General features: G+C 47.5%; 1 protein-coding gene across 6 annotated transcripts in view; it reads right to left on the bottom strand.

The window, feature by feature from the left end:
* Positions 1-23,951, bottom strand: part of G3BP1 (G3BP stress granule assembly factor 1) — a 227,677-nt gene that overhangs the window by 76,398 nt on the left and 127,328 nt on the right. For 5 of the 6 annotated variants that reach the window (XM_063928335.1, XM_063928336.1, XM_063928338.1 and 2 more), the window contains exons 10-12: positions 3,073-3,198; positions 2,821-2,930; positions 1,416-2,512 (exon numbers count right to left, since the gene is read on the bottom strand). In XM_063928335.1, coding sequence (XP_063784405.1) covers positions 2,309-2,512; positions 2,821-2,930; positions 3,073-3,198 — 440 coding nt within the window. In that variant the 3' untranslated portion in view covers positions 1,416-2,308. Of the gene's footprint in view, positions 1-1,415; positions 2,513-2,820; positions 2,931-3,072; positions 3,199-23,951 lie in introns of those variants that run through there. The other variant, XM_063928340.1, reaches the window with a different exon arrangement.

Raw genomic sequence — 23,951 nt, 5'->3', positions numbered from 1 at the left:
GCTTCAGATCGGATCCTCCAGATCGTTAGTACTGCAATCGTGATATCGGTTCCCGCAGGTATGGCTGGGATCGCATACGATATATTGCATGCAAAATGTACCAAATCGTATGGAACCAATCCCGGAAAGCTCCCGGGAGAGTTCAAGGGAAATTGCCCCGACTTCAGCCTCTAGACATATCATTCTAGTGTATGGGGCCATTAACACTAAATACTTTGGGTGGGTTTTGTTTTTGTTTTGTTCTTTAAAACCAGTAATAGTTGAAGAATATTCAACAGCTAACAACACTACTACGGTTCTTCTCAGAAAGACCATCATGAGCTTCTGAAAACTGGTACAAATATAAGAAAACCACATGTAGAAAAGTTTGACAGATTGGTTCTTATGGCAGCATCATTTAATGGCAATCCCCATGGATTTAATTTCAAAGGGGAAACATTTTGGACACAACTTTAATGGCAACACCTTCAAAATCACGCCAAGACTCTTTTTAATTTGCAAATACGTAATATAAGTTTTACTTTGTGCCCTGTCCCAGTTATGGTCAGCTACATCAAAATATGGCCAAACGGCCACCTGAAAAAAGGAGGGCAAACTGCTCATTAAACACTCCCATCAATGCAATTGCAAGCACACATTCTTTTGTGCTGAACAAAGACTTACAGATATGCTCATCTGAACAGACATGGTTTTTAAAGGCATTCAGGAAGTGCTCAGACTAAAAATATTAATTTTATATATATATATATATATATATATATATATATATATATATAGTATGTGTATATGTTTATCTATATATGTGTGTATATATATATATATATGTGTATATATATATATATATATATATATATGTGTGTATATATATATATATATATATATATATATATGTGTGTATGTGTGTATATATATATATATATATATATATATATATATATATATATATATATATTATACACACACACACACACACATACACATATACTGAATCCCTGCTCTCGTTGCTTTGTAAGACTACAGGGGAACCTTTTCGAGGACCTAAAATAGCAAAAGTGATTGCAGACTAAAAAACAATCATTTTAAAGACGTCCAAGAACCCTACCCTGTAGATTGGTAGACTTCTCATGTATCAAGAGCATTGACTAACAAGGAGTGATGGGGTGGAAGCCAGACTACTACTGTACTTTGTAGGGGAGTACATTATCAACATGTGGCTATGAATGGTCCTTGTTAAAAATCATGATTAATTCAACAACCTATAATTAGGAGCAGAGTATTAAAAATATAAAATTGTCTGAAACACAATGACTTACTAAACCCTCAAGTCCAGCACTCAAATCGCACAACAGATCTACATCCAAAAAAAATTAAAATAAAAAAAGCAAGCTAGAAAGTTCAGATTCTGAAGACAGACCTCAATTTTTTATGCGTTTTTATTTTTAACATCTTGCCGAAACTGGAATGAGAGATAAATAGAAGGCACAACAATTTTGCTCTCGTTCTTTTTTTTTTTAAATTGTTTTTGTTTTTTACAAATACAAACTAAAAACCACAAGGAAAAAAAATCCCTATAAAAGAAAAAAAAAAAAAAAAGAGAAGAAACTAAAAAAACAAACAAACCATGTTTTAAAGTCAAGTAGCTAGACATTTAAAACCTATCCCAAAATCCAAAATTTGAGTGGTAAAAGTTTTCAGAATTTTCTCAATTCCTTGATGGTGCGGTATAAAAAAATGTTAGTATAGAAATTCCAATGAACACCTCATTATTTTGCAGTAAAACAGCATGGATGGAGATTTTAAGCAGCTGCACTAAGCCACTGCCTTCTTCATCACTACTCACAGCTTCAATGGATATATACTACCGAGACGCGAATACTGTGCCAATGACTAGTCTTTCCTACACAGAGGGTTGAGTAAAGTGTCGGAATAATAGTCTGTCAGTCAATAACCAAGAGCCTACACCAGCATTCCCAAACACACTGGTGGACTTCCTTGAATTCAGGAAATGTTCAATTTCTTCTGACTCCTGAAAGCAGGGTTTATTTTTAATATTTAAATCACCCCCACTAAAAAGACCTTGTCCAACAAATGCTGGATTCTGGGAAAAGGAGAAAAAGAAAAAAAAATCTGTAAAATTGCAACACAAAGGGTTGGGATGGGACAGATGAAGTGTAGCAGTCCATCGCGTTGGGACAATATGCCTAAACATCCACGTTTCAGAAGGCTGCAGGGTAAATGGGGCTACACCCCATTTGATGTTAGAAGCCACTCCAAAAAAAAATATGAATAAAACCAAGGAAGACAAAAATCACTGGCGTGGACCTTGAACACCCCTTCCAGCCCCAAAACCAGGCTTCTGTGACATTGCGCCGCGTGGTGGTCCTCTCAGACCTCCAAGACCTCCACGTGGTCCAAGGCCACGGGGTCTGTCACCTCGACGGTCACCCTCTCTGGCAGCACGCGTTTTCTTTTCTTCCACATTTAGACGTACCTCTCCACGGAACATGATAGGCTGCAAATAGAAATTTTTTTAGCAGATTATAACCACCCAAAGTGCGCCCAAGTGTAGAACGTCAAAGGAAATCATGTCCAGGATGCATATGCCACATAAATTGTACCTTTAACCAGTCTTATTCTCAAACATAATACATCTGGTAAATGAATTATGTTTATGGGTGAGGGAGACCTAATAAAATCCACACATCCACCCAGAGTCTGAATAAAAGTTTGAATTTCAAATATTAGCAGACTACTTGGTTGCCAAAAAAAAAAAAAAGTTAGGATAACATTCAGGAGATGAAAACCCCATAATGCACTTACCCGACTTCCCAGGATTTTCTGAACTGGCTCAGCATCATCAAATACCACAAAGCCAAAGTTGGGAAGTTTTCCACCACTGTTTATACGAAGCTCAACGACTGTGCCATAAGCTGCAATATAGGTGGCCAAAATTGTAAGCCTTTAATCAATCAAAACCATACATAAATGTATAATAAGAAAACTGCCTACTACGAGCAAGCAATACTTCACGATTACAAAATTATACCACAATGTACTCAATGACACACTTACCCTGGAAGAACTCCTTGAGCTCACTCTTGTCAACATCATGTGGCAGATTACCCACAAAAAGCTGGTGGCTATCTGGATACCTGTTGATACGTCGTGTTTCCAACTCTCCTGGCTCACCCTCTCGTACTAAAGTGTAAAAAAGTTATCATGAGTATACGGTCTATCATCTACTTGACCTAGAATATTTCACGATTGTTAATAGTTTGTGTCCAAGGAGCTTACATTTTATGTTCCACAACACATCTGTTAATTTTGTTAGAAGCAACTGGAACACATGCAAACTCCACACAGATAGAGCCAGAGTCTAATCAACCCGCCACTATGACGCAGCAATGCAATAACTCTGCCATAGTGCGGTGTATGTTTTCCCAACACGCAAAAAAAATAAATAAGATTTTACTTACCGGTAAATCTATTTCTCGTAGTCCATAGTGGATGCTGGGGACTCCGTAAGGACCATGGGGAATAGACGGGCTCCGCAGGAGACAGGGCACTTTAAGAAAGAATTTGGATTCTGATGTGCTCTGGCTCCTCCCTCTATGTCCCTCCTCCAGACCTCAGTTAGAGAAACTGTGCCCGGAAGAGCTGACAGTACAAGGAAAGGATTTTGGAATCCAGGGAAAGACTCAAACCAGTCACACCAATCACACCGTATAACTTGTGACAAACTTACCCAGTTAACAGTATGAACAACAACAGAGCATCAGATCAACCCTGATGCAACTATAACATAACCCTTATTTAAGCAATAACTATATACAAGTATTGGAGAAGAAGTCCGCACTTGGGACGGACGCCCAGCATCCTCTACGGACTACGAGAAATAGATTTACCGGTAAGTAAAATCTTATTTTCTCTAACGTCCTAGTGGATGCTGGGGACTCCGTAAGGACCATGGGGATTATATCAAAGCTCCCAAACGGGCGGGAGAGTGCGGATGACTCTGCAGCACCGAATGAGCAAACAAAAGGTCCGCCTCAGCCAGGGTATCAAACTTGTAGAACTTCAGCATGACCACCTTCCACGTGAGATATTTTAACTCCACGGTTTTTAGTGGCTCAAACCAGTGTGACTTCAGGAAACTCAACACCACGTTAAGATCCAAAGGTGCCACTGGAGGCACAAAAGGGGGCTGAATATGCAGCACTCCCTTTACAAACGTCTGAACTTCAGGCAGAGAAGCCAGTTCTTTTTGAAAGAAAATAAATAGACAGGGCCGAAATCTGGACCTTAATGGAACCCAATTTTAGGCCCAAAGTCACTCCCGACTGTAGGAAGTGAAGGAACCGGCCCAGCTGGAATTCCTCCGTGGGGGCATTCCTGGCCTCACACCAAGCAACATATTTTTGCCATATACGGTGATAATGTTTAGCCGTCACGTCCTTCCTAGCCTTTATCAGCATAGGAATAACCTCATCCGGAATGCCTTTTTCTGCTAAGATCCGGCGTTCAACCGCCATGCCGTCAAACGCAGCCGCGGTAAGTCTTGGAACAGACAGGGCCCCTGTTGCAACAAGTCCTGTCTTAGAGGCAGAGGCCATGGGTCCTCTGTGAGCATTTCTTGCAGATCTGGATACCAAGTCCTTCTTGGCCAATCCGGAACAATGAGTATTGTTCTCACTCCTCTTTTTCTTATGATTCTCAGCACCTTGGGTATGAGAGGAAGAGGAGGAAATACATAAACCGACTGGAACATCCACGGTGTCACTAGTGCGTCTACAGCTATCGCCTGAGGGTCTCTTGACCTGGCACAATACCTCTGTAGCTTTTTGTTGAGGCGGGATGCCATCATGTCCACCTGTGGCAGTTCCCACCGACTTGCAATCTGCGTGAAGACTTCTTGATGAAGTCCCCACTCTCCCGGGTGGAGGTCGTGCCTGCTGAGGAAGTCTGCTTCCCAGTTGTCCACTCCCGGAATGAACACTGCTGACAGTGCGCTTACGTGATTCTCCGCCCAGCGAAGATTTCTGGTGGCTTCCGCCATCGCCACCCTGCTCCTTGTGCCGCCTTGGCGGTTTACATGAGCCACTGCGGTAATGTTGTCTGACTGAATCAGAACAGATTGGTCGCGAAGCAGGGTCTCCGCTCGACGTAGGGCGTTGTATATGGCCCTTAGTTCCAGGATGTTGATGTGAAGGCAAGTCTCCTGACTCGACCACAGACCTTGGAAATTTCTTCCCTGTGTGACTGCCCCCCACCCTCGGAGGCTTGCATCCGTGGTCACCAGGACCCAGTCCTGAATGCCGAATCTGCGGCCCTCGAGAAGGTGAGCACTCTGCAGCCACCACAGGAGACACACCCTGGCCCTGTGGGATAGGGTGATCAGCCGATGCATCTGAAGATGTGATCCGGACCACTTGTCCAACAGATCCCATTGAAAGGTCCTCGCATGGAACCTGCCGAAGGGAATGTCCTCGTATGATGCCACCATCTTTCCCAGGACTCCCGTGCAGTGATGCACCGACACCTGTTTTGGTTTTAATAGGTCTCTGACCAGTGTCATGAGCTCCTGAGCCTTCTCCATCGGGAGATAAACCCTCTTCTGGTCTGTGTCCAGAATCATGCCCAGGAAGGGCAGACGAGTCGTAGGAATCAACTGCGACTTTGGAATATTTAGAATCCAGCCGTGCTGTTGTAACACTTCCCGAGAGCGTGCTACGCTGATCAGCAACTGCTCTCTGGACCTCGCCTTTATGAGGAGATCGTCCAAGTATGGGATAATTGTGACCCCCTGCTTCCGCAGGAGCACCATCATTTCCGCCATTACCTTGGTAAAAATTCTCTGTGCCGTGGAGAGACCAAACGGCAACGTCTGGAATTGGTAATGACAATCCTGTACCACAAATCTGAGGTCCACCTGATGAGGTGGATAAATGGGGACATGAAGGTATGCATCCTTTATGTCCAGAGACACCATAAAATCCCCCCCTTCCATGCTTGCGATGACCGCTCTGAGCGATTCCATCTTGAACTTGAACCTTTTCAGGTATATGTTCAGGGATTTTAAATTCAATATGGGTCTGACCGAACCGTCCGGTTTCGGTACCACAAACATGGTCGAATAATAACCCTTCCCTTGTTGAAGGAGGGGAACCTTGACCACCACCTGCTGAAGATACAATTTGTGAATTGCAGCTAACACTATCTCCCTCTCTAAGGGGGATGCTGGCAGGGCCGATTTGAGGTATTGGTGAGGGGGCATCTCTTCGAATTCCAGCTTGTATCCCTGAGACACAATCTCTATTGCCCAGGGATCCACCTGGGAGTGAACCCACTTGTGGCTGAAATTTCGGAGACGCGCCCCCACCGGGCCTAGCTCCGCCTGTGGAGCCCCAGCGTCATGCGGTGGATTTAGTAGAAGCCGGGGAGGACTTCTGTTCCTGGGAACTAGCTGTGTTGTGCAGCTTCCTTCCTCTGCCCCTGCCTCTGGCAAGAAAGGACGCACCTCGGACTTTCTTGCCTTTTTGTGATCGAAAGGACTGCATTTGGTAATACGGTGCTTTCTTAGGTTGTGAGGGAACATATGGCAAAAAATTTGACTTTCCAGCAGTAGCTGTGGAAACCAGGTCCGAGAGACCCTCTCCAAACAATTCCTCACCCTTGTAAGGTAAAACCTCCATGTGCCTTTTTGAGTCGGCATCGCCTGTCCATTGCCGAGTCCACAGGACCCTTCTGGCAGGAATCAACATTGCATTTATTCTAGAGCCCAGTAGGCTAATGTCTCTTTGAGCATCTCTCATATATAGGACAGCGTCTTTTATATGCCCCAGGGTCATTAATATAGTATCCTTGTCTAAGGTATCAAGTTCCTCAGATAAGGTATCCGTTCATGCTGCTACAGCACTACACACCCAGGCCGACGCAATTGCCGGCCTTAGTAAGGTACCTGAATGTGTATAAATGGACTTCAGGGTACCCGCAGCATCTTTTAGGGTGGCCGTATCCTGTGACGGCAGGGCTACCCTCTTGGATAAGCGTGTTAGAGCTTTGTCCACCCTAGGGGAGGATTCCCAGCGTAACCTGTCCGTTGGCGGGAAAGGATACGCCATAAGCAACCGTTTGGAAAGCTGCAATTTTTTATCTGGAGATTCCCAAGCCTTTTCACATAACTCATTTAGCTCATGTGAAGGGGGAAAGGTCACCACCTGCCTTTTTTCCCCATACATATGAACCCTCTTGTCAGGTACTGGGGTTTCCTCTGTGATGTGCAACACATCCTTCATTGCTATAATCATATAACGGATGGCTTTAGCCAATTTAGGCTGTAATTTTGCACCATCGTAATCGACACTGGAGTCAGAATCCATGTCGGTATCTGTCTCAACAATTTGGGATAGTGGGCGCTTCTGAGACCCTGACGGCCTCTGCGACATAGGATCAGGCATGGGCTGAGACCCCGACTGTCCTAAGGTTTCAGCTTTATCCAACCTTTTATGCAAGGAATTAACATTATCATTTAAAACCTTCCACATATCCATCCAATCAGGTGTCGGCGCCGTCAGCGGAGACACCACATTCATTTGCTCCCGCTCTGCTTCCACATAGCATTCCTCGTCAAACATGTCGACACAAGCGTACCGACACACCACACACACAGTGGATGCTCTTTTTTGAAGACAGTTCCCCCACAAGGCCCTTTGGAGAGACAGAGAGAGTATGCCAGCACACACCCCAGCGCTATAAGTCCCAGGAATCACACAGTAACTTAGTGTTAACCCAGTAGCTGCTGTATAATAAGAATTTACTCACCGGTAATTCTATTTCTCGTAGTCCGTAGTGGATGCTGGGAACTCCGTAAGGACCATGGGGAATAGCGGCTCCGCAGGAGACTGGGCACAACTAAGAAAGATTTAGGACTACCTGGTGTGCACTGGCTCCTCCCTCTATGCCCCTCCTCCAGACCTCAGTTAGGAAACTGTGCCCGGAAGAGCTGACACAATAAGGAAAGGATTTTGAATCCCGGGTAAGACTTATACCAGCCACACCAATCACACCGTACAACTCGTGATACTATACCCAGTTAACAGTATGAATAACAACTGAGCCTCTCAACAGATGGCTCCAACAATAACCCTTTAGTTAGGCAATAACTATATACAAGTATTGCAGACAATCCGCACTTGGGATGGGCGCCCAGCATCCACTACGGACTACGAGAAAATAAGATTTTACTCACCGGTAAATCTATTTCTCGTAGTCCGTAGTGGATGCTGGGAACTCCGTAAGGACCATGGGGAATAGACGGGCTCCGCAGGAGACTGGGCACTCTAAAAGAAAGATTAGGTACTATCTGGTGTGCACTGGCTCCTCCCTCTATGCCCCTCCTCCAGACCTCAGTTAGGATACTGTGCCCGGAAGAGCTGACACAATAAGGAAGGATTTTGAATCCCGGGTAAGACTCATACCAGCCACACCGTATAACTCGTGATACTATACCCAGTTAACAGTATGAAATATAACTGAGCCTCTCAACAGACGGCTCAACAATAACCCTTTAGTTAGCCAATAACTATATACAAGTATTGCAGACAATCCGCACTTGGGATGGGCGCCCAGCATCCACTACGGACTACGAGAAATAGATTTACCGGTGAGTAAAATCTTATTTTCTCTGACGTCCTAGTGGATGCTGGGAACTCCGTAAGGACCATGGGGATTATACCAAAGCTCCCAAACGGGCGGGAGAGTGCGGATGACTCTGCAGCACCGAATGAGAGAACTCAAGGTCCTCCTCAGCCAGGGTATCAAATTTGTAGAATTTAGCAAACGTGTTTGCCCCTGACCAAGTTGCAGCTCGGCAAAGTTGTAAAGCCGAGACCCCTCGGGCAGCCGCCCAAGATGAGCCCACTTTTCTCGTGGAATGGGCTGTTACTGATTTAGGATGCGGCAATCCAGCCGCAGAATGCTCCAGCTGAATTGTGCTACAAATTCAGCGAGCAATAGTCTGCTTAGAAGCAGGAGCACCTATTTTGTTGGGTGCCTACAGGATAAAAAACGAGTCAGTTTTCCTGACTCCAGCCGTCCTGGAAATATAAATTTTTAAGGCCCTGACTACGTCCAGTAACTTGGAATCTTCCAAGTCCCTAGTAGCCGCAGGCACTACAATAGGTTGGTTCAAGTGAAAAGCTGATACCACCTTAGGGAGAAACTGGGGACGAGTCCTCAATTCTGCCCTATCCATATGGAATATCAGATAAGGGCTTTTACATGACAAAGCCGCCAATTCTGACACACGCCTGGCCGAAGCCAAGGCCAATAACATGACCACTTTCCACGTGAGATATTTCAAATCCACAGTTTTAAGTGGCTCAAACCAAAGTGATTTTAAGAAACTCAACACCACGTTGAGATCCGAAGGTGCCACAGAAGGCACAAAAAAGGGGCTGAATATGTAGCACTCCCTTTACAAATGTCTGAACTCCAGGCAGTGAAGCCAGTTCTTTCTGGAAGAAAATCGACAGAGCTGAAATCTGGACCTTAATGGAACCCAAATTTAGGCCCATAGTCACTGCTGACTGTAGGAAGTGCAGAAAACGACCCAGCTGATATTCCTCTGTTGGGGCCTTCCTGGCCTCACACCACGCAACATATTTTCGCCAAATACGGTGATAATGGTTTGTGGTTACTTCTTTCCTGGCTTTTATCAGCGTAGGAATGACTTCCTCCAGAATGCCCTTTTGCTTTAGGATCCGGAATTCAACCGCCATGCCGTCCAACGCAGCCGCGGTAAGTCTTGGAACAGACAGGGCCCCTGCTGTAGCAGATCCTGTCTAAGCGGTACAGGCCATGGGTCCTCTGATATCATTTCTTGAAGTTCTGGGTACCAAGCTCTTCTTGGCCCATCCGGAACCACGAGTATCGTTCTTACTTCTCGAATTCTTATTATTCTCAGTACCTTTGGTATGAGAGGCAGAGGAGGGAATACATAAACCGACTGGTACACCCACGGTGTCACTAGAGCGTCCACAGCTATTGCCTGAGGGTCCTTTGACCTGGCGCAATATCTAGTTTTTTGTTTAGGCGGGACGCCATCATGTCCACCTGTGGCCTTTCCCAACGGTTCACCAACAGTTGGAAGACTTCTGGATGAAGTCCCCACTCTCCCGGGTGTCAGTCGTGTCTGCTGAGGAAGTCTGCTTCCCAGTTGTCCACTCCCGGAATGAACACTGCTGACAGTGCTAAGACGTGATTTTCCGCCCATCGGAGAATCCTTGTGGCTTCTGCCATCGCCATCCTACTTCTTGTGCCGCCCTGTCGGTTTACATGGGCGACTGCCGTGATGTTGTCTGATTGGATCAGTACCGGCTGGTTTTGAAGCAGAGGCCTTGCCAGACTTAAGGCATTGTAAATGGCCCTCAGTTCCAGAATATTTATATGTAGGGACGACTCCTGACTTGACCAAAGTCCTTGGAAATTTCTTCCCTGTGTGACTGCCCCCCAGCCTCGAAGGCTGGCATCCGTGGTGACCAGGACCCAGTCCTGTATGCCGAATCTGCAGCCCTCTTGAAGATGAGCACTCTGCAGCCACCACAGTAGAGATACCCTGGTCCTTGGAGACAGGGTTATCAGCCGATGCATCTGAAGATGCGATTCCGACCACTTGTCCAAGAGGTCCCACTGAAAGGTTCTTGCATGGAACCTGCCGAATGGAATTTTGCTTCGTAAGAAGCTACCAATTTTCCCAGGACTCGTGTGCAGTGATGCACCGATACCTGTTTTGGTTTCAGGAGGTCTCTGACTAGAGATGACAGCTCCTTGGCTTTCTCCTGCGGGAGAAACACTTTTTTCTGTTCTGTGTCCAGAACCATCCCCAGGAACAGCAGGCGTGTGGTAGGAACCAGCTGTGACTTTGGAATGTATAGAATCCATCCGTGCTGTTGTAGCACTTCCCGAGATAGTGCTACTCCGACCAACAACTGCTCCATGGACCTCGCCTTTATAAGGAGATCGTCCAAGTACGGGATAATTAAAAACTCCCTTTTTTCGAAGGAGTATCATCATTTCTGCCATTACCTTGGTAAAGACCCTCGGTGCCGTGGACAGTCCAAACGGCAGTGTTTGGAATTGGTAATGGCAATCCTGTACCACAAATCTGAGGTACTCCTGGTGAGGATGGTAAGTGGGGACATGTAGGTAAGCATCCTTGATGTCCAGGGATACCATGTAATCCCCATCCTCCAGGCTTGCAATAACCGCCCTGAGCGATTCCATCTTGAACTTGAATTTTTTTTTTTTTATGTATGTGTTCAAGGACTTCAAATTTAAAATGGGTCTCACCGAACCGTCCAGTTTCGGTACCACAAACAGTGTGGAATAGTAACCCCGTCCTTGTTGAAGTAGGGGCACCTTGACTATCACCTACTGGGAATACAGCTTGTGAATTGCCTCTAGCACAGCCTCCCTGCCTGAGGGAGTTGTCGGCAAGGCAGATTTGAGGAAACGGCGGGGGGGAGACGCCTCGAATTCCAGCCTGTACCCCTGAGATACTACTTGAAGGATCCAGGGATCCACCTGTGAGCGAGCCCACTGATCGCTGAAATTTTTGAGGCGGCCCCCCACCGTACCTGGCTACGCCTGTGGAGCCCCCGCGTCATGCGGTGGACTCAGAGGAAGCGGGGGAAGAATTTTGATTTTGGGAACTGGCTGACTGGTGTAGCTTTTTCCCTCTTCCCTCGTCTCTGTGCAGAAAGGAAGCGCCTTTGACCCGCTTGCTTTTCTGAAGCCGAAAGGACTGTACCTGATAATACAGTGCTTTCTTAGGCTGTGAGGAAACCGGAGGTAAAAAAAATTTCTTCCCAGCTGTTGCTGTGGATACGAGGTCCCAGAGACCATCCCCAAACAATTCCTCACCCTTATAAGGCTCTATGTGCCTTTTAAAGTCAGCATCACCTGTCCAGTGTCGGGTCTCATATACCCTCCTGACAGAATGGACATTGCATTAATTCTGGATGCCAGCCGGCAAAATATCCCTCTGTGCATCCCTCATATATAAGACGACGTCTTATGTTCGCAAAATAGTATCCCTGTTTGACAGGGTTACAGACCACGCTGCAGCAGCACTATCTGCAGGTCTCAGTCTAGTACCTGAGTGTGTAAATACAGACTTCAGGATAGCCTCCTGCTTTTTATCAGCAGGTACCTTCAAAGTGGCCGTATCCTAAGACGGCAGTGCCAACTTTTTTGACAAACGTGTGAGCGCCTTATCCACCCTAGGGGATATCTCCCAGCGTAACTTATCCTCTGGCGGGAAAAGGTACGCCATCAGTAACTTTTTAGAAATTACCAGTTTCTTATCGGGGGAACCAACGCTTTTTCACACTTCATTCACTCATTTGATGGGGGAACAAAACACTGCCTGCTTTTTCTCCCCAAACATAAAACCCTTTTTTAGTGGTACTTGGGTTAATGTGTAACACATTTTTTTTTTTTTTTTTTTTTTTTTTTATTGCCGGGATCATGTAACGGATGTTCCTAGTGGATTGTGTATATGTCTTAACCTCGTCGACACTGGAGTCAGACTCCGTGTCGACATCTGTGTCTGCTATCCGAGGGAGCGGGCGTTTTTGAGCCCCTGGTGGCCTTTGAGACGCCTGGGCAGGCGCGGGCTGAGAAGCCGGCTGTCCCATAGCTGTTACGTCATCCAGCCTTTTATGTAAGGAGTTGACACTGTCGGTTAATACCTTCCACCTATCCATCCACTCTGGTGTCGGCCCACAGGGGGCGACATCCCATTTATCGGCATCTGCTCCGCCTCCACATAAGCCTCCTCATCAAACATGTCGACACAGCCGTACCGACACACCGCACACACACAGGGAATGCTCTGACTGAGGACAGGACCCCACACAGCCCTTTGGGGAGACAGAGAGAGAGTATGCCAGCACACACCAGAGCGCTATATAATTTTGGGATAAACACTATCACTGAGTGAATTTTCCCCAATAGCCGCTTGTATAAATATTGCGCCTAAATTTAGTGCCCCCCCTCTCTTTTTAACCCTTTGAGCCTGAAAACTACAGGGGAGAGCCTGGGGAGCTGTCTTCCAGCTACACTGTGAAGAGAAAATAGGATTTTGGTACTTACCAGGTAAATCCTTTTCTTTGAATCCATAGGGGGCACTGGAGTACTCTTGGGATATGGGCGGCGTAGCAGAACAAAGGCACTGAATATTTAAATTTAGAACTCTCCACCCCTCCATATCCTAGAGTACCTCAGTGTACGAACCCAGTGTTTTTACTGAGCGAACTACTATAGAGAGGTTGACAATGGAGAATTCCTATAACATAACGGACAACAACAAAGTTGACCCATAACGTTAGTGTCAACTAAACAGTTGACAGCATAACCGATAGACCTTTATAGTTTGAACCAATCGGTTAAAATGTGTTACCATAAGCTCCTTTGAGCTTAATACAAACCAGGTAAAACGTGTTACCCTAAGATCCTCTGAGCTTAAAACAACCCAGGTAAAACTGCTCTGGGTGGGCGTCCAGTGCCCCCTATGGATTCAAAGAAAAGGATTTACCTGGTAAGTACCAAAATCCTATTTTCTTTTTCATCCACTAGGGGTCACTGGAGTACTCTTGGGACGTACCAAAGCTTCCCTCGTGGGCGGGAGAGCTGTTTGACACTTGTAACAGTAGGCAGCCAAAGCTAGATGCTGATGCCGCAACCATTCATAACGTGTAAACGTGCACAAACGTGGTGCACTGAAGGCTATGTAGCCGCGTCGTAGACGCTCCACGACCCGCTGGGTCTGACATTCCCACAGAACCTGTGGGATGAGCTATTACTGACGTAGGCGATTGTAACTTAGCCTTAAAGTAAGCCTGACTTGTAGTCATTATTATCCCACTGGATAATGTCTGCTGAGAAACTGGCTAACCCCAGTTGGCAGCATTATAGAGAACAAACAACGTATCCGTATCACGTACTGTAGACGTTCGGAACATATATAAACGCGTAATGCGTGTACCACATTCAGAATTCTAGAATGTGCTGTCAACACAGGAACCACTATTGGTTTATTGATGTGAAGAATAAGAAAGCGGAATTCGTCCGAAGATCTGCTTTGTCATGAGAAAACTCAAATACGGTGGCTTGGAATACAAGGCACCCAAATATGAAAACAAAACCCTTGCCGAAGCTAAGGCTAGAAGAAAAATGTTTTCCCAAGTGAGAAACTTAATCCCCATTTATTGTAAGGGTTCAAAATATGAAAACTGTAAGAAATCTGAACCCAACCTCAAGTCACCTGGCGCTGTAGGTGGGATAAATGGAGGCTGCACTTTGATGACACCTTGTAGAAAGGTGTGTACAGACGCAATAGAGTCAAACGTCTTTGAAAATAAGTTGACCACACAGATACCTGCACCCTCAGTGCAGATAAACGCAGTTTTCCATCCCACCCCGTTTAACAGAATACGGGTAACTTGAAGGATGATGTCGGAAACTTCCGAGCTTTACCACCTACGTAAGCACACCAAATTTTGTAATAATGAGCTGCCTTAAGCGGCTTACTAGCTCGTAACATGGTTGGTATAATACTGTAATGCCCTATTTCTTTTCTTAAGAGGGCGGTCTGAACCCTCACCCCGTCAACCGCAGCTGCGGTACATAGGTAATAGGTACATAGGTAAGTATGGGTAAAAGAACGTTCCCTGTTGTAACAGGCTGGACGTATTATGAGCGGGCCAAGATCGTGTGCAAGTATTCCTTGGAGATTCGAGAAGCAAGCTCTCCGAAACCCATGAGATATCACTAGTATGACTGTGACGAACTGTCTTATGATCCGTTTTGGCAACGGAGAGAGCAGCGGAAAATGGTGGAGCCAGATACACGATGCTGAATGACCACACGAATGTGAGAGACTCCACCGCCACTGCCCTTGTGATCTGTTGTTTTGTACACATACTGAGCTTTTGTAATTGTGGCGAGATGCCATCATGTATACCTGAGGGTAACCCCCTTCTGTGGACTCACATATGAAACACCTCTGGATTTAATGTCCAGTTTTCAGGATCTAAATCCTGACGGGTGAGATCATCTGTCTAACAGATGTCCACTCACGGAATGAATCCCGTTGACATTATCACATAATGGTGTTCTGGGCAATTGAGGATTCGAGTTACCTGCCGCATTGCCATGCGGCTTCTTGGTTCTCCCTGGTTGTTGTGTATGCAACTCCCGTTGCGTTGTCTGACTGTTGGTCAGACTGAAAGCGAAGCATGTAGTGCATTGTAAAATGCACGGAGTTCCAGGACATTTATCGACAGCAATCTGTCGTGATCCGTTTCAGAACCTCTGTCGCTGATCTTTTTTAACTACAACTCCTGAACCTCTGAGACTCTCGTCCAGATTATATACACCCTCGCCCCTCTGTGGGAAACGCGAGTGAAGGCCGGCGAACTAAATCGCTTTGAAACACATCATTATTCTTAACAGGCGAATACAGCAATGTACCGCTAGTGTGCGTGTTTTGCACTAATTACTAGATGTACATTTGTTCTTGCTGGTGTAGTAGGTAAATGTCTTCGATTTACCGTATTTATAATCTTACCTAGGAATTGACGTCGTTTAGACGGAATTAGATGCGATTATTTTTGAACTTGATCTGCCACCGCAGTATACATTAGTAGCGCAAGTTAAAGGAACTTTGTTGAGACAGAGTTCTTATGAGCAGATCGTCTAAGTATGGAACGATTGTCACTGGCAGGTCTCTGAGATGAGCCATCATCACCAACATCACTTTGGTAAATACCCGAGGCGTTGACAAGAAGCCAAATGGTAGACCTGAAATGGTTAATGGTTGTGGCGTTTTGCAAACGCTAGAACCTGTGATGACCAAATCGGAATGGGTAAATACGCATTGTGAAGATCAAGTGAAATTATGCAATTTTGTGGCTCCAATATGCAAATACTAACCGCAGAAAATCCATTTTCAAACTGCATTAAGTGACTTGCTGATTGAGACTGCGACGGAGCTGTCTGGTTTTGTTACCCCAAACAGAGGGGAATAAGTAACCCTGACTCTGTTGGTGTACTACTGCGGTGCTGGGCGGTCGGACGGAGCAGCGGCCCGGTTGTCACCCTGTTAACGCTGTTAGTGAGCGTCTGCGGGTGGATGTTGTCGGCCGGACGGAGCGGCTGGGACGGGCGGACGTAGCGCTGCCGCCTGGAGCGAGTCTCAGACGTAGCGGCTGGGCGCTGTGGCGGGCGGTGCGTGTAAGCGGCATTCACTGTGACCCACCTAGCGGGGTGGCAGCCTGCGCTGACCGCCCCGTTCCCCAGCTTACCTTCCTCCTATTCAAGGCTGCGACGGGGCTTCTCTGTGTAAGCTCCGTCCAGCTTTCAAGTCATCTTGTTCCTGGCTGCGACGGGGCTTCTTTCTGTAAGCTCCGTCCAGCTTGTTCCTGGCTGTGACGGGGCTTCTTCTGTAAGCTCCGTCCAGCTCGTCTTTGATAACTTCTTGCTGGCTGTGACGGGGCTTCTTTCTGTAAGCTCCGTCCAGCTCTTTGATCATTTCTTCCTGGCTGTGACGGGGCTTCTTTCTGTAAGCTCCGTCCAGCTGTTGCAGGAGACAGTGGGCTGCCTGTGGCTGTGAGGGTGCTCTTTGTGAGGACCGACACGCCATGCGCTGCCTTGCAGCGGCACCATCCCGGACCCATGTTTTTCCAGAAACTGGGAAGGGATGTGCTAAGTGTAAAATTAAAATTTAAAAAAAAAATCAAAATGAAAAATTAATAAATCTTCCATCCAAGTGTGGGAATCCCACAAGCCGATGTTAGTGCTTTGAGCACAGAAAAAACACTGGGTTCGTACACTGAGGTACTCTAGGGATATGGAGGGGTGGAGAGTTCTAAATTTAAATATTCAGTGCCTTTGTTCTGCTACGCCGCCCATATCCCAAGAGTACTCCAGTGACCCCTAGTGGATGAAAAAGAAAATGGCGCCAGTGTGCCGAGGGAGATAGCTCCGCCTCTTTTTCGCGGACTTTTCTCCCGCTTTTTTATGGATTCTGGCAGGGGTAATTATCACATATATAGCCTCTGGGGCTATATATTGTGATTATTTTGCCAGCCAAGGTGTTTTTATTGCTGCTCAGGGCGCCCCCCCCCCCAGCGCCCTGCACCCTCAGTGACCGGAGTGTGAAGTGTGTATGAGGAGCAATGGCGCACAGCTGCAGTGCTGTGCGCTACCTTGGTGAAGACTGAAGTCTTCTGCCGACGATTTTCCGGACCATCTTCATGCTTCTGGCTCTGAAAGGGGGACGGCGGCGTGGCTCCGGGAACGAACACCAAGGACGGGTCCTGCGGTCGATCCCTCTGGAGCTAATGGTGTCCAGTAGCCTAATAAGCCCAAGCTAGCTGCAAGCAGGTAGGTTCGCTTCTTCTCCCCTTAGTCCCTCGTTGCAGTGAGCCTGTTGCCAGCAGGTCTCACTGTAAAATAAAAAACCTAACATATACTTTCTTTCTAAGAGCTCAGGAGAGCCCCTAGTGTGCATCCAGCTCGGCCGGGCACAGAAATCTAACTGAGGTCTGGAGGAGGGGCATAGAGGGAGGAGCCAGTGCACACCAGATAGTACCTAATCTTTCTTTTAGAGTGCCCAGTCTCCTGCGGAGCCCGTCTATTCCCCATGGTCCTTACGGAGTTCCCAGCATCCACTAGGACGTCAGAGAAATAGAATTACCGGTGAGTAAATTCTTATTTTCTCTGACGTCCTAGTGGATGCTGGGAACTCCGTAAGGACCATGGGGATTATACCAAAGCTCCCAAACGGGCGGGAGAGTGCGGATGACTCTGCAGCACCGAATGAGCAAACTCAAGGTCCTCCTTAGCCAGGATATCAAACTTGTAGAATTTAGCAAACGTGTTTGAACCTGACCAAGTAGCAGCTCGGCAAAGTTGTAAAGCCGAGACCCCTCGGGCAGCCGCCCAAGAAGAGCCCACTTTCCTCGTGGAATGGGCTTTTACAGATTTAGGATGCGGCAGTCCAGCCGCAGAATGCGCAAGTTGAATCGTACTACAGATCCAGCGAGCAATAGACTGCTTTGAAGCAGGAGCACCCAGCTTGTTGGGCGCATACAGGATAAATAGCGAGTCAGTTTTCCTGACTCCAGCCGTCCTGGAAACATAGATTTTCAGGGCCCTGACTACGTCCAGCAACTTGGAATCCTCCAAGTCCTTAGTAGCCGCAGGCACCACAATAGGTTGGTTCAAATGAAAAGCTGATACCACCTTAGGAAGAAATTGGGGACGAGTCCTCAATTCCGCCCTATCCATATGGAAAATCAGATAAGGGCTTTTACATGACAAAGCCGCCAATTCTGACACACGCCTGGCCGAAGCCAAGGCCAACAGCATGACCACTTTCCACGTGAGATATTTTAGTTCCACGGTTTTAAGTGGCTCAAACCAATGTGACTTAAGGAAATCCAACACCACGTTGAGATCCCAAGGTGCCACTGGAGGCACAAAAGGGGGCTGAATATGCAGCACTCCTTTAACAAACGTCTGAACTTCAGGCAGTGAAGCCAGTTCTTTTTGGAAGAAAATCAACAGAGCCGAAATCTGGACCTTAATGGAACCTAATTTGAGGCCCATAGTCACCCCTGACTGTAGGAAGTGCAGAAATCGACCCAGCTGAAATTCCTCCGTTGGGGCACTTCTGGCCTCACACCACACAACATATTTTCGCCATATGCGGTGATAATGGTTTGCGGTCACCTCCTTCCTAGCTTTAATCAGCGTAGGGATGACTTCCTCCGGAATGCCCTTTTCCTTCAGGATCCGGCGTTCAACCGCCATGTCGTCAAACGCAGTCGCGGTAAGTCTTGGAACAGACAGGGTCCCAGCTGCAGCAGGTCCTGTCTGAGCGGCAGAGGCCATGGGTCCTCTGAGATCATTTCTTGAAGTTCTGGGTACCAAGCTCTTCTTGGCCAATCCGGAACCACAAGTATAGTTCTTACTCCTCTCCTTCTTATTATTCTCAGTACCTTGGGTATGAGAGGCAGAGGAGGGAACACATAAACAGACTGGTACACCCACGGTGTCACTAGAGCGTCCACAGCTATCGCCTGAGGGTCCCTTGACCTGGCGCAATATCTTTTTAGCTTTTTGTTGAGGCGGGACGCCATCATGTCCACCTGTGGCCTTTCTCAACGGTGTACAACCATTTGGAAGACTTCTGGATGAAGTCCCCACTCTCCCGGGTGGAGTTCGTGCCTGCTGAGGAAGTCTGCTTCCCAGTTGTCCACTCCCGGAATGAACACTGCTGACAGTGCTAACACATGATTTTCAGCCCATCAGAGAATCCTTGTGGCTTCTGCCATTGCCATCCTGCTTCTTGTGCCGCCCTGACGGTTTACATGGGCGACCGCCGTGATGTTGTCTGACTGGATCAGCACCGGCCGGTGTTGAAGCAGGGGTCTTGCCTGACTTAGGGCATTGTAAATGGCCCTTAGTTCCAGAATATTTATGTGTAGGGAAGTCTCCTGACTTGTCCATAGTCATTGGAAGTTTCTTCCCTGTGTGACTGCCCCCAATCTCGAAGGCTGGCATCCGTGGTCACCAGGACCCAGTCCTGTATGCCGAATCTGCGGCCCTCTAGAAGATGAGCACTCTGCAGCCACCACAACAGCGACACCCTGGTCCTTGGAGACAGGGTTATCAGCCGATGCATCTGAAGATGCGATCCGGACCACTTGTCCAACAGATCCCACTGAAAGATCCTTGCATGGAACCTTCCGAATGGAATTGCTTCGTAAGAAACCACCATCTTTCCCAGGACTCGCGTGCAGTGGTGCACCGACACCTGTTTTGGTTTTAGGAGGTCTCTGACTAGAGATGACAACTCCTTGGCCTTCTCCTCCGGGAGAAACACTTTTTTCTGTTCTGTGTCCAGAACCATCCCCAGGAACAGTAGACGCGTTGTAGGAACCAGCTGCGACTTTGGAATATTCAGGATCCAGCCGTGCTGTTGTAGCACTTCCCGAGCTAGTGCTACTCCGATCACCAACTGTTCCCCGGACCTAGCCTTTATAAGGAGATCGTCCAAGTACGGGATAATTAAAACTCCCATTTTCCGAATGAGTATCATCATTTCGGCCATTACCTTGGTAAATACCCTCGGTGCTGTGGACAGACCAAACGGCAACGTCTGGAATTGGTAATGACAGTCCTGTACCACAAATCTGAGGTACTCCTGGTGAGGAAGGTAAATGGGGACATGCAGGTAAGCATCCTTGATGTCCAGTGATACCATGTAATCCCCCTCGTCCAGGCTTGCAATCACCGCTCTGAGCGATTCCATCTTGAACTTGAACCTTCTTATATAAGTGTTCAAGGATTTTAAATTTAAAATGGGTCTCACCGAACCGTCCGGTTTCGGTACCACAAACATTGTGGAATAGTAACCCCGTCCTTGTTGAAGGAGGGGTACCTTGATTATCACCTGCTGAGAATACAGCTTGTGAATCGCCTCCAGCACTGCCTACCTGTCCGAGGGAGCTGTCGGCAAGGCAGATTTGAGGAAACGGCGAGGGGGAAACGTCTCGAATTCCAGCTTGTACCCCAGAGATACTACCTGTAGAATCCTGGGATCCACCCGTGAACGAGCCCACTGGTCGCTGAAGTTCTTGAGACGGGCCCCCACCGTACCTGGCTGCGCCTGTGGAGCCCCAGCGTCATGCGGTGGACTTGGAGGAAGCGGGGGAGGACTTTTGTTCCTGGAAACTGGCTGTATGTTGCAGCTTTTTCCCTCTACCTCTGCCTCTGGGCAGAAAGGACACGCCTCTAACCCGCTTGCCTTTCTGGGGCCGAAAGGACTGTACCCGATAATACGGTGCTTTCTTTGGCTGTGAGGGAACATGGGGTAAAAATGCTGACATCCCAGCAGTCGCCGTGGAAACGAGGTCCGAGAGACCATCCCCAAACAACTCCTCACCCTTGTAAGGCAAAACTTCCATGTGCCTTTTAGAATCTGCATCTCCTGTCCACAATCCTCTCCTGGCAGAAATGGACAATGCGTTTATTTTAGATGCCAGCCGGCAAATATCCCTCTGTGCATCTCTCATGTATAAGACAGCGTCTTTAATATGCTCTACGGTTAGCAATATAGTGTCCCTGTCTAGGGTATCAATGTTTTCCGACAGGGAATCTGACCACGCAGCTGCAGCACTGCACATCCATGCTGAAGCAATAGCCGGTCTCAGTATAATTCCTGAGTGTGTATATACAGACTTCAGGATAGCCTCCTGCTTTCTATCTGCAGGCTCCTTTAGGGCGGCCGTGTCCGGAGACGGTAGTGCCACCTTTTTTGACAGACGTGTGAGCGCTTTATCCACCCTAGGGGATGTCTCCCAACGTGACCTGTCCTCTGGCGGGAAAGGGTACGCCATTAGTAACTTTTTAGAAATTACCAGTTTCTTATCGGGGGAAGCCCACGCTTCTTCACACACTTCATTTAAGTCATCAGATGGGGAAAAAACCACTGGTAGCTTTTTCTCCCCAAACATAATACCCTTTTTTGTGGTACCTGGGGTAATATCAGAAATGTGCAACACATTTTTCATTGCCGTAATCATATAACGAGTGGCTCTATTGGTCATGATCATGTAACGGATGTTACTAGTGGATTGTGTATATGTCTCAACCTCGTCGACACTGGAGTCAGACTCCGTGTCGACATCTGTGTCTGCCATCTGAGGTAATGGGCGTTTTAGAGCCCCTGATGGCTTTTGAGACGCCTGGGCAGGCACGGGCTGAGTAGCCGGCTGTCCCACACCTGCTATGTCGTCAAACCTTTTATGTAAGGAGTTGACACTGTCGCGTAATTACTTCCACATGTCCATCCATTCAGGTGTCGACCCCGCAGGGGGTGACATCACATTTATCGGCACCTGCTCCGCCTCCACATAAGCCTCCTCATCAAACATGTCGACACAGCCGTACCGACACACCGCACACACACAGGGAATGCTCTGACTGAGGACAGGACCCCACAAAGTCCTTTGGGGAGACAGAGAGAGAGTATGCCAGCACACACCAGAGCGCTATATAATGCAGGGATACACACTACACAAAGTGATTTTTCCCCTGTAGCTGCTATATACACAGTTTTGCACCTCAATTTAGTGCCTCCCCTCTCTTTTTTACCCTATTGAGCCTGGAAATTGCAAGGGAGAGCCTTGGGAGCGTCCTTCCAGCGGAGCTGTGAGAGGAAATGGCGCCAGTGTGCTGAAGGAGATAGCCCCGCCCCCTTCACGGCGGACTTCTCCCGCTTTTTTCAGGATATTTTTGGCAGGGGATTTTACACATATATAGTCTTACTGACTATATTATGTGTTTATTTGTCAAGCTAAGGTATTTTTATTGGAGCCCAGGGCGCCCCCCCCCCCCAGCGCCCTGCACCCATCAGTGACCGGAGTGTGTGGTGTGCATGGGGAGCAATGGCGCACAGCTGCAGTGCTGTGCGCTACCTTAATGAAGACCGGAGTCTTCAGCCGCCGATTTCCTGGACGTTCTTCTTGCTTCTGGCTCTGCAAGGGGGACGGCGGCGCGGCTCCGGGACCGGACGACCGAGGCTGGGCCTGTGTTCGATCCCTCTGGAGCCAATGGTGTCCAGTAGCCTAAGAAGCCCAAGCTAGCTGCAAGCAGGTAGGTTCGCTTCTTCTCCCCTCAGTCCCTCGTAGCAGTGAGTCTGTTGCCAGCAGATCTCACTGAAAATAAAAAACCTAATTATACTTTCTTTTCTAAGAGCTCAGGAGAGCCCCTAGTGTGCATCCAGCTCAGCCGGGCACAAAATTCTAACTGAGGTCTGGAGGAGGGGCATAGAGGGAGGAGCCAGTGCACACCAGGTAGTCCTAAATCTTTCTTAGTTGTGCCCTGTCTCCTGCGGAGCCGCTATTCCCCATGGTCCTTACGGAGTTCCCAGCATCCACTAGGACGTCAGAGAAAATAAGAATTTACTTACCGATAATTCTATTTCTCGTAGTCCGTAGTGGATGCTGGGGACTCCGTCAGGACCATGGGGGAATAGCGGGCTCCGCAGGAGACAGGGCACATCTAAAAAGCTTTTTAGGTCACATGGTGTGTACTGGCTCCTCCCCCTATGACCCTCCTCCAAGCCTCAGTTAGGTACTGTGCCCGGACGAGCGTACACAATAAGGAAGGATCTTGAATCCCGGGTAAGACTCATACCAGCCACACCAATCACACCGTACAACTTGTGATCTGAACCCAGTTAACAGTATGATAACAAAACGAAGTAGCCTCCGAAAAGATGGCTCACAACAATAGTAATAACCCGATTTTTGTAACAATAACTATGTACAAGCATTGCAGACAATCCGCACTTGGGATGGGCGCCCAGCATCCACTACGGACTACGAGAAATAGAATTATCGGTAAGTAAATTCTTATTTTCTCTAACGTCCTAGTGGATGCTGGGGACTCCGTCAGGACCATGGGGATTATACCAAAGCTCCCAAACGGGCGGGAGAGTGCGGATGACTCTGCAGCACCGAATGAGAGAACTCCAGGTCCTCCTTAGCCAGAGTATCAAAATTTGTAAAATTTTACAAACGTGTTCTCCCCTGACCACGTAGCTGCTCGGCAAAGTTGTAATGCCGAGACTCCTCGGGCAGCCGCCCAGGATGAGCCCACCTTCCTTGTGGAATGGGCATCCACATATTTCGTCTGTGGCAGGCCTGCCACAGAATGTGCAAGCTGAATTGTACTACAAATCCAGCGTGCAATAGACTGCTTAGAAGCATGAGCACCCAGCTTGTTGGGTGTATACAGTATAAACAGCAAGTCAGACTTTCTGACTCCAGCCGTCCTAACTATATATATATATATATATATATATATATATATAT

Source organism: Pseudophryne corroboree, chromosome 6, assembly GCF_028390025.1.
Source record: "Pseudophryne corroboree isolate aPseCor3 chromosome 6, aPseCor3.hap2, whole genome shotgun sequence".
Lineage (NCBI taxonomy): Eukaryota > Metazoa > Chordata > Amphibia > Anura > Myobatrachidae > Pseudophryne > Pseudophryne corroboree.
Note: the sequence above shows the minus strand (reverse complement) of the source record. Positions and strands in the feature narration are given on the sequence as shown.